This window comes from Rhamphochromis sp. 'chilingali' (assembly GCF_963969265.1).
Source record: "Rhamphochromis sp. 'chilingali' genome assembly, chromosome: 21".
Lineage (NCBI taxonomy): Eukaryota > Metazoa > Chordata > Actinopteri > Cichliformes > Cichlidae > Rhamphochromis > Rhamphochromis sp. 'chilingali'.
This window is the reverse complement of record NC_137949.1, coordinates 32,025,656-32,035,872: the sequence shown is the minus strand read 5'-3', so window position 1 is coordinate 32,035,872 and position 10,217 is coordinate 32,025,656. Positions and strand designations below refer to the sequence as shown.

At 42.1% G+C, this 10,217-nt stretch overlaps 2 protein-coding genes across 2 annotated transcripts; both read left to right on the top strand.

Moving 5' to 3' along the window:
- Positions 1 to 1,066: 1,066 nt before the first annotated feature.
- On the top strand, positions 1,067 to 2,901 carry LOC308389509 (piggyBac transposable element-derived protein 4-like). The gene is made up of 2 exons (XM_080870956.1): positions 1,067 to 2,140; positions 2,230 to 2,901. The coding sequence occupies exons 1-2, from the start codon at positions 1,709 to 1,711 to the stop codon at positions 2,776 to 2,778; spliced, it is 981 nt and encodes a 326-aa protein (XP_080727082.1). The 5' UTR covers positions 1,067 to 1,708; the 3' UTR covers positions 2,779 to 2,901.
- A 3,039-nt stretch (positions 2,902 to 5,940) lies between these two features.
- LOC308389487 (uncharacterized protein) lies at positions 5,941 to 9,874 on the top strand. The gene is made up of 2 exons (XM_080870939.1): positions 5,941 to 6,321; positions 8,512 to 9,874. The coding sequence occupies exons 1-2, from the start codon at positions 6,307 to 6,309 to the stop codon at positions 9,208 to 9,210; spliced, it is 714 nt and encodes a 237-aa protein (XP_080727065.1). The 5' UTR covers positions 5,941 to 6,306; the 3' UTR covers positions 9,211 to 9,874.
- The last annotated feature ends 343 nt before the right edge of the window (positions 9,875 to 10,217 follow it).

Here is a 10,217-nt window from a genome sequence, read left to right as displayed (position 1 = left end):
TTCTGGCAAATTTTCGCTTTCTATGTATGGGTAAATCCACTAGATGGCGCTAGAATTAAAGTTTTTGCTGCATATAGTTTGCGAAGAGATTATTTTCTTCTGGTGCTGAAACAGGCATATTTTTATGATTGTTATAATTTAATTGAACTGTTCAGATATTACTATACGATCGTATTTTAGGCTCCTTCAGTTATCTGAAGATACTAAATATATATACTTTAGTTGTTGTTTTTTTGTTGTTTTTACCAGAAAGTATAAACTCATCAGCAACCACAGAAGGACTCACTTGTGCTGCTTCCAAGTCCTCAGTTTTTAACTACAGGTAAATTTGCATTTTCATTAGAAAAGGCCTATAAAATTAAACACGCTGTTGCCTCACAGTCAGTAGGTTCAGGGTTTGAATGTGCCAGCCCGGGGCCCTCTGTTTCTATGTTTTACTCCCACAGTCTTAAAACATGCTTGTTGGCTTATTTATTGATTATAAATTGATTGCGGGTGAGAGTACATGGTTGTATGTCTCTCTGTGATAGACTGTTGACCTCTCTGGCGTGTACCCTGTCTCTGTTTGCTTTCTGTGACCCTGATCTGGATAGAATTTTTTTTTTAAATTGATGAAATATAAAGTAAATTATGTAGCCAGATTGATCTTTCTTACACGCAAAAACAACACATACTAACTGTACACTCTTTGATAAATGAGATTAAATATTTTATAAGATGTGTTATTACACCCCGATAGAAACAAAAACTAAATTTTCTCAGTAAAAGCAGCCTTTGTGGTTTTATTCATTTACATAAAGCGTTTTAAACTGGAATGCAGTTTTCCTAAGCATCTATATGTGCAGGATTAAGATGTTTCAGGTTATTATATGTCATAAGACTAGCTAAGTTCTCTGCACTGACACCAAAGTAACCATATAGACTTTGTTTCACTCCGGCTGGGAGAAAATTGTGTCTTTTAGTTTTCTTTAAAAAGAAGCATAAACTCCTCCAGTGTGTTTGTTTGGTATTATCAGATTTGTTGTAATGGGTTCCATGTCTCTTTTTAGTATATGCTCAAATTCCAACAAGGTTCTGTGTTCGAACAAAAAGGAATGGGAACAAAAAGGTTAATGACCCCTGTTATTGAGGCCATAAAAACATAATAGTGCTGTTCACAATGACACAGTGAAGGCTCAGTGCACAGGCCTAATAACTTTGGCAGTATGTAAATGTTATATGGCCAGATCGTACTGCTGAGGGAAGAAATGTCAGTGGACATTCCACAATTCACTTACAGCAGTTTTTGAATTTTTGCTCTTAAAGCATTTTGTAACATATTTATATTGAAACATTATTAATCTATTTAATTTACATTCACAAGCTGAAATCTTATGTCTCAGACTTTTCTAACCCTCTGTCAGCCAAGTGGAAGCTAAATTGGCGAGTCTTTTAGCATCAATTCATATGTAAATTAGGTCGTTATCTGAGAATTCTGGAGGGGAGTGGGGGTGTGTGAATGATTGCTGATTTCTAACTGCCAACTGCCTCTTTGTTTGTGTGTGTGGGGGGGAGCTGCTAAAAGCTGTGAACTTCCTTTTGTGTTGAGGTGGATGCAATTGTCTTGCGGGGGGTTACTAGGGTTCCATCACTACGTGACTGCTGGTCAGCAAACCTGGGAAACCCACAGATCATTGGAACTATACCGCAAAACCGCTTCCAAGACATCATGCAACACCTACGCTTTGATGACAGGTCCACCCGCAGTGATCGAGCAAAGACTGATAAGTTCGCTGCAGTCCCATCAAAGACTCGGTGCTGTTTCCTGCAGTATATTGCAAGTAAACCTGACAAGTTTGGGATCAAGTTTTGGGTGGCTTGCGACCTAAAATCCAAGTACATTTGCAATGTCTTCCCATATCTTGGCAAGGACCACAATCGTCCCAGTGGGGAGAGACTGTCTGAAAATGTAGTAATGAGGCTGATGGAACCATTCCTAGACAAGGGCAGAAATGTTACCATGGACAATTTTTTCACATCGCTTTCACTTGCGCAAAAACTTCTTAGACGGAAAACCACCATCCTCGGCACAGTCAACAAGATTCGCCGGGAAATTCCTCAATCCACTAGACGCACAGATCGCAATGAATTCACCACTCAGGTATGTTGCAGGTCTTTTGTGGTTCTATGTTTATGTGTTTCATTGTGTGTAAAAGTGCTATAGAAATAACAATTTATCTTATTTCTTAGGTGTTTTCAACCTCTGCTGCCACGCTGACGGCGTATGCGGCCAAACGGAAGAAGACAGTCTATATTCTTAGCAGCATGCACAGCGTGGTTCAGACTGATAACACCACCAAAAGGAAGCCAAACACCGTCACCCTTTACAACACCACAAAGTGTGGCGTGGATGTGATGGACCAGATGGTGCGGGAGTACACTGTCCGCAGAGGAGCACGGCGCTGGCCATTTGCCGTGTTCTATAACATGATTGACATGGCAGCACTGAATGCACATGTGCTGTATCAAGCATGCACCGGGACGCAGGAAAGACGGGTGGACTTCCTGGTGGAACTTGCAAGAGAGTTGGCTCACTCTCATGTAGCTGGGAAGAAGGCAAGAAAAGAACAGTTGCTTCAGACACAACCCTCCACACCTAGCCCTGGAAAAAGAGCCATGTGTCAGGTCAAACACAAATGCAAGAACAATCATGCCACTGTGCGATGTGTTCACTGCTACAGATACACATGTGGTAAATGCAGACTACAGATACCATGGCAGTGCCAGGATTGTGAGTGATTGCTGAAAATGTTGAAATGTACTCACTCACTTTTTATTATTATTTGTAAATATGTGTGCAAATGGTTGTTGTTGTTTTTTTTTGTTTTTTTGTACTGTTTTTATCAATAAATCTCAGCAACACAGGAAATACACCCATGTGTGTTGATTTCTCCCTAAGATGGCAAAGTGAAACACAAGTTTCCTTGTGGCTCAGGAAACTAACCACTCCAAGTGGCTCAGCATGGCCAAACCTTATTTACATAACAAAAGCAGCTGTTCACAGGTGATTAAGGATATTAGCTAAAAGCCTACCAGCCATTTGGCTGGAAGGCAGGTTTTAAAGGTAGAAAAGCCAAATGGCTGCTCTCTGAGACGTCCAGTGTTAAAAAGGAAACTACTGCTTTACTGCAGTCTTACATATATAAAGTGCACAGTCCTGTATGGTGCCTTTTAAGCTATTTGCTTTATGCATGTATGAAGAGAACAGATTGTATCTTGTTTCAAAAAAGGCCCCACTTCCCTTTTGGAATATGCTACATTTGAGAACAGATGACATGACTTTATCAGCCAGGCTTATTTGCACAGTACCAGGCTGGAAAATGAGGAATCCAAACAGGAGGAGTGGTCTTTTGCACTATACAATGCCTCATAAAAGATTTTTATTTTTCATTTTCCCAAACATTGACCACAGGTAGCATGACTAATTTGAACAGTAGCACAACTGTTTTGCATTTCTTTATGCCTGCTTAAGTAATGGTTTCCCTACAGTTATACATAATAAATGAAGATTAAATATTAATTGATAATGTTTTGCAATACTGTGCACGTTTGGCGGGAAAAGGGCTCCATACTGAGTACCTGCAATCACTAAATTCAAATTCAAATTCAAATTCAAATTTTATTTGTCACGTACACAGTCATACACAGTACGATATGTAGTGAAATGCTTGGACAACTGCTCGTGACCTAAAGAGAACAAAAAAGGAAAGGCTATGAATAAGATAGGAAATAAATATGAAAAATTAAAAAGGGTAAATTTAACTAGGAAGGAATAAAATATAAATTTAGGTTAAAAATGAAATAACTGTACAACACAATTAGAATGAAGGGTAAATTTAACTGGGAAGAATAAGATAAAGATAAATATATAAATTAAAGTTGAAAATAAAATAACTGTACAACAAAATACACAATACACAATATAGAACTATATAAGAATGTATGAAGAAATCTAAATATAAATAAATATATACACAATAACAGCAGCTGTACAAGTATTAACCGGAAATGAAGAATATAGTGACCAGTGTTGTGCAAAACCAAAGTCCAGAATGTCCAGTGTGTGTGTAAGAACCATATGTGTGGGTCAGTACTGTGTGGTGGTGTGATTGAGAGACCGTATCGCCTGCGGGAAGAAGCTCCTCCTCAGTCTCTCTGTGTTGGTCTTCAGGGAGCGGAATCGCTTTCCTGACCTCAGCAGAGAGAACAGTCTGTTGTTGGGATGGCTGAGGTCCTTCACCATCTTCCTGGCCTTGGTCCAGCACCGCCTGCTGTAGATTGAGTGCAGGTCAGGGAGCTCGGAGCAGATGGTGCGCTCAGCTGACCGCACAACCCTCTGTAGAGCTCGTCTGTCCTGCATGGTGCTGTTCCCGAACCAGGTTAAGAGGTTTCCCGCCAGGATGCTCTCTATGGTGCACGAGTAAAAGTTCCTGAGCACCTTGGAGGGCAGTTGGAAGTCTCTCAAGCGTCTGAGGTGGTAGAGACGCTGTCGGGCCTTTTTCACCACGGTGTTGATGTGACAGGACCATGACAGGTCCTGCGTGATGTGAACTCCGAGGTATTTGAAGCTGTCCACTCTCTCCACTGGGCACTCGTTGATGACGGGGGTCTGGTAGTTCCTCTCCTGCTTAGTGCTGAAGTCCACTATCAGCTCCTTTGTCTTACTGACGTTTAGAAGGAGGTTGTTCCTCTGGCACCAGTTCTCCAGATTCCTAATCTCCTTCAGGTAGGCCGTCTCGTTGTTATCAGAGATCAGGCCCACCACGACGGTGTCGTCAGCAAACTTGATGATGGTGGTGGAGCTGGTAGTGGCCACACAGTCATATGTGTACAAAGAGTACAGCAGGGGGCTCAGAACACACCCCTGGGGGGCTCCAGTGCTGAGAGTGGTGGAGGCTGAGACATGTCCGCCCATCCTTACTGCCTGTGGTCTGCCAGTTAGGAAGTTGGAGATCCACTGACACATAGATGAGCTGAGTCCCAGATGCTCCAGCTTGGTGGTGAGTGTGGAGGGAATTATGGTGTTAAATGCAGAGCTGTAGTCTATGAAGAGCATTTTAACATAATTCCCCCTTCTAGTGTCCAAGTGAGTGAGTGATGTGTGGAGGAGATGAGAGATGGCATCGTCTGTGGAACGATTTGGACGGTAAGCGAACTGTAGTGGGTCCAGTGTGTCTGGTAGTGAAGAAATGATGAAGTCTCTGACCAGGCGTTCAAAGCACTTCATCACTACTGAGGTGAGGGCTACAGGGCGATAGTCATTGAGAGAAGCAGGGTGGGGTTTCTTCGGGACAGGAACAATGATGGACTCTTTGAAGCATGTGGGGATCACCGACTGAGATAAAGAGATGTTGAATATCTCAGTGAACACAGGAGCTAGCTGGTATGCGCAGTCTCTTAGGATACGACCTGGGATGCCGTCTGGTCCTGCTGCTTTCCTGGTGTTCACTCTCTTGAAGGCTCTCCTTACTTCATGCTCGGAGATGACGAGCACGTTTCCGGTGCTGGCAGTATCTTCCTGTCTGCAGCCGTTAGCGCCGCTAACACTAGCATTGTTGGAGACCTTAGCTGCAGCCTCGAAGCGAGCATAGAAAGTGTTCAGCTCGTCTGCCAGAGTCTAATACCTAATACCCACTAATACCCAATGTAGCTCTAAGCATAACACTGATTACAAGAGGGTATCTCAGACAGCACTTAGCACCCTCCACAGTGTAGATGTAATGGAGGAGGTCACTGTAAGAGGGATGGACTTGACCTCCTGACTATGACTGATGTAGATGATAAGGTGCTGACTCTATGAATCCACAATCTCAACAGGGTTGTCCAATAAGAACAGATGGCGTATCCACAAAATCCACTGCCACTCAGGTATCTGTGAGTGATGGTGTGGTTTCTGTTGGAAAGAACATAAAAGTCTTCCATAATTATGTGAACAGAGTGAATTAAATGTGTAATACAACAATACAAACAATACTGGATAGTGGAACAGTCAACCAAAATAAGGGAGTGTCAACAAATGCTAATTTTACTATTTACATAAATCCCAACTAGGCACTTTACATTAGAGCTAACATGAGAAATTAGTGACGGTCCCTTAATGACCGCACGGCAGAGGCTGCTTCGCAGTAAACGGCAGTAACAATCGGTAAACGAAGTGTGCGCCAAGGATTAAACAAGGGAGGATAATGGCCGCAGCAAAGAACAAACACGATAAAACACAGAAACTTACAGTCTCATGGACGCACACTGCTAACAGCATTAGAAGGAATGAAAATCCACACGGTGAGTAAAACTCTGCTGACTCTTCCCACCTGCAGCTCCGACCGAACTCTCTGCGTCGACGTGTGCGTAATGATGAGGTAGAATTGTGTCTTCTGATTGGTGAAGAGAATGGGTTGCCTCACCGCTCATTGGCTAAACGGCAGCCGTATGCTGATATCTTACTCCGCAGATGTGGCTCCGTTCGTGAGTTCTGCGAACTGGCTGGCCTTTTGTACAGTAGACATTTGAAGCCTGACAAATCATATTTGTCTGCATGATGTGGCTTCTTATATTATATTAAATATTTTTTTGCATGTAGAATAGGCAATTATTATTATTTTATTTCATTGCATTAGATGCTTGTGCCCAAATAGTAGGGGTGCAACGATATTCGTATTGATATTGAACCATTCGATACAGTGCTTTCGGTTCGGTACACATATGTATCGAACAATACAAAATTTGTAATTTATTTTATCAACTTTCCTTCTGATGCTGTCTGTGTTGAGCGCTCAGTGGATCTGCGTTCAACTACTCCGCCTAGGCTGCACTGTCAAGCGCAGATCCACTGAGCGCTCAACACAGACGGCATCGTCAGAAGGAAGAGCGCAGGGCAAGCTAGCTTAAGCTCTCCTTGCAACATGGCAAATTGAACCTCCCCCACCCTCATTCAGATCTGGCATTTGGAATTATTTTGGTTTTCATGTGACGTATGACCCTGAAGGTAAGCGAGTCATGGACTAAAGTAAAACAGTATGTTGGATGTGCCACACAGTGCTCAATTACATGGGTGGGAGCTAGTGTGTTAGTGCAGTTAGCTCGTTAATGTGTTGGCCGTCCAGCCCCACGCACGGGGCGATCAGGGGTAGCTCGTTAACGGAGATTTGCCGTGTTGTGGCGTTAAGGTCATTTCAACGAGATTAACCTGAAAGCACTAGTGGGAACACAACAAATATGACTGCACATTTACGCCGACATCATCCTAGTGCAAAGACAAGTGGAAGCAGACAAAAACAACAAGCATGCATGCTACAAACTTTACAGAGTCATTTAGACAGCCGTTAGCACAGGATTCTCCTTATGGGGACCTGATATGTTTAATATGCTGCTGAGAATATAGCCCAGAAGAAGCGTATAGTATAGCTTTTATTTTGGAAAGAGCCATTTCTCTGTAATAAACTCTCTTTTCCAAAGATGAGTGATTCCTCAATCAGATACAGGGCTCGCAATATCGCTAGCCCGATGTCCCAGGGCTAGCGATTTTTCCCGTCGGGCTATTGTAGGAAGGAAAAATATATGTCAATGCTTTTGCATTCTTTCGGAAATGTAGCTGGGTAATTATGTCATTGGCATCGGTGAGCCACTGCCAATATGTGACATATTGAAATCGCGTTTGAATTTGCGCTTGTTTTTTTGCTTTCACTTTGCAATCGCGCGAACTGTGTATAGAGAGCGACAGCACTGATCTGTGAGTGATGATAATTTGTGCACCAATTCCTCTGACATTGTCTTATTAATCGTTAGCTTACTATGCAAACATGACAAGTGAAATCTCCCGCAGCAAGCTTAAACATGTGAGAGGTTGATCGCGCAGAGAATCGCTGAGCTTATGTGAGTGCATGTGTAAAAGCATTTCAGTTCTGCTGAGCCAAATAAGACAGGTCAGGGTGAAGAAGTGACAGCCAAAGAAAAGCTTACCACAAAACGGAGAAGTTATGACAAATCAGACTATAAGGCAAAAAGAAAGTGCAGCTTTATGGTTTCATGGACAAAAGAATTTCTGTGGCTGCAATATGACGTGCTAAATAACCAGGGCTGCACATAAGTGGTCCGCAGGTGCGTATTTGCTGTCAAAATAAAAAACACGCACAAGGGTTAGGGTTAAATTTAAAAACTGTACTTTTGAGTTAAAATATATATTTATAATTTTAATAAATGACAAATTAAAAAGGCATGAACATTTTTTTTGTATCGAAAAAATATCGAACCGTGACACCAAAGTATCGAACCGAAACGAACCGTGAATTTTGTGTATCGTTGCACCCCTAATATATATATATATATATATATATATATATATATATATATATATATAACATTCTGTAACTGTAACTTCTGTCGGTGCTGTGCTTTTGGAAACCGAATTTCCCAGAGGAACCCACCCGAGGGATTAATAAAGTTCTATCTTATCTTATCTTATCTTATCTTAAGTTTGCTGACGACACCGTCGTGGTGGGCCTGATCTCTGATAACAACGAGACGGCCTACCTGAAGGAGATTAGGAATCTGGAGAACTGGTGCCAGAGGAACAACCTCCTTCTAAACGTCAGTAAGACAAAGGAGCTGATAGTGGACTTCAGCACTAAGCAGGAGAGGAACTACCAGACCCCCGTCATTAACGAGTGCCCAGTGGAGAGAGTGGACAGCTTCAAATACCTCGGAGTTCACATCACGCAGGACCTATCATGGTCCTGTCACATCAACACCGTGGTGAAAAAGGCCCGTCAGCGTCTCTACCACCTCAGACGCTTGAGAGACTTCCAACTGCCCTCCAAGGTGCTCAGGAACTTTTACTCGTGCACCATAGAGAGCATCCTGACGGGAAACATCTTAACCTGTTTCGGGAACAGCACCATGCAGGACAGACGAGCTCTACAGAGGGTTGTGCGGTCAGCTGGGCGCACCATCCGCTCCGAGCTCCCTGACCTGCACTCAATCTACAGCAGGCGGTGTTCCTGGACCAAGGCCAGGAAGATCGTGAAGGACCTCAGCCATCCCAACAACAGACTGTTCTCTCTGTTGAGGTCAGGAAAGCGATTCCGCTCCCTGAAGACCAACACAGAGAGACTGAGGAGGAGCTTCTTCCCGCAGGCGATGCGGTCTCTCAATCACACCACCACACAGTACTGACCCACACATATGGTTCTTACACACACACTGGACATTCTGGACTTTGGTTTCACTTCATCACTTAAATCACTTTAAGCATATTTGCACTGCACAAGACATAATGTGGATTGCACAACACTGGTCACTATATTCTTCATTTCCAGTTAATACTTGTACAGCTGCTGTTATTGTGTATTTATTTATTTATTTATTTATTTATTTATATTTCTTCATACATTCTTATATAGTTCTATACTGTGTATTGTGTATTTTGTTGTACAGTTATTTTATTTTCAACTTTAATTTATATATTTTATCTTATTCTTTCCCAGTTAAATTTACCCGATATGGCAGCCTCGCTTCTGTCAGTCTGCCCCAGGGCAGCTGTGGCTACAACTGTAGCTGCCTCCACCAGTGTGTGAATGTGAGAGTGAATGAATAGTGGTATTGTAAAGCGCTTTGGGTGCCTTGAAAAGCGCTATATAAATCCAATCCATTGTTATTATTATTATTATTCATTCTAATTTGTGTTGTACAGTTATTTCATTTTTAACCTTAATTTATATTTTATTCCTTCCTAGTTAAATTTACCCTTTTTAATTTTTCATATTTATTTCCTATCTTATTCATAGCCTTTTCTTTTTTTTTTCTTTAGGTCACGAGCAGTTGTCTAAGCATTTCACTACATATCGTACTGTGTATGACTGTGTACGTGACAAATAAAATTTGAATTTGAATTTTTTTAAACAGAGTAACAAACATATTCTTGACCATGTACATCGCTTTATGACCACAGTGTACCCATCTTTTGATGGTTGCTTCCCAGAGGATAACGCCCCATGTCACAAAGTCCAAATCATGTCAAACTGGTTTCTTGATCATTACAATGAGTTCACTGTACTCAAATGACTCCCATTGTCACCAGATCTCAACCCAATAGAGCACATTTGGCATGTAGTGGAACAGGAGATTTATGCCATGGAGGTGCAGCTGACAAATATGCAGCAACTCTGTGACACTGTCATGTC

What these genes read in the sequence shown, in the direction of transcription:
- LOC308389509 (XM_080870956.1), top strand. Translation starts at nt 1,709, where the DNA reads ATGCAACACCTACGCTTTGATGACAGGTCCACCCGCAGTGATCGAGCA. An exon ending in GCAATGAATTCACCACTCAG is followed by an intron (nt 2,141 to 2,229) that starts GTATGTTGCAGG and finishes CTTATTTCTTAG; the next exon opens with GTGTTTTCAACCTCTGCTGC.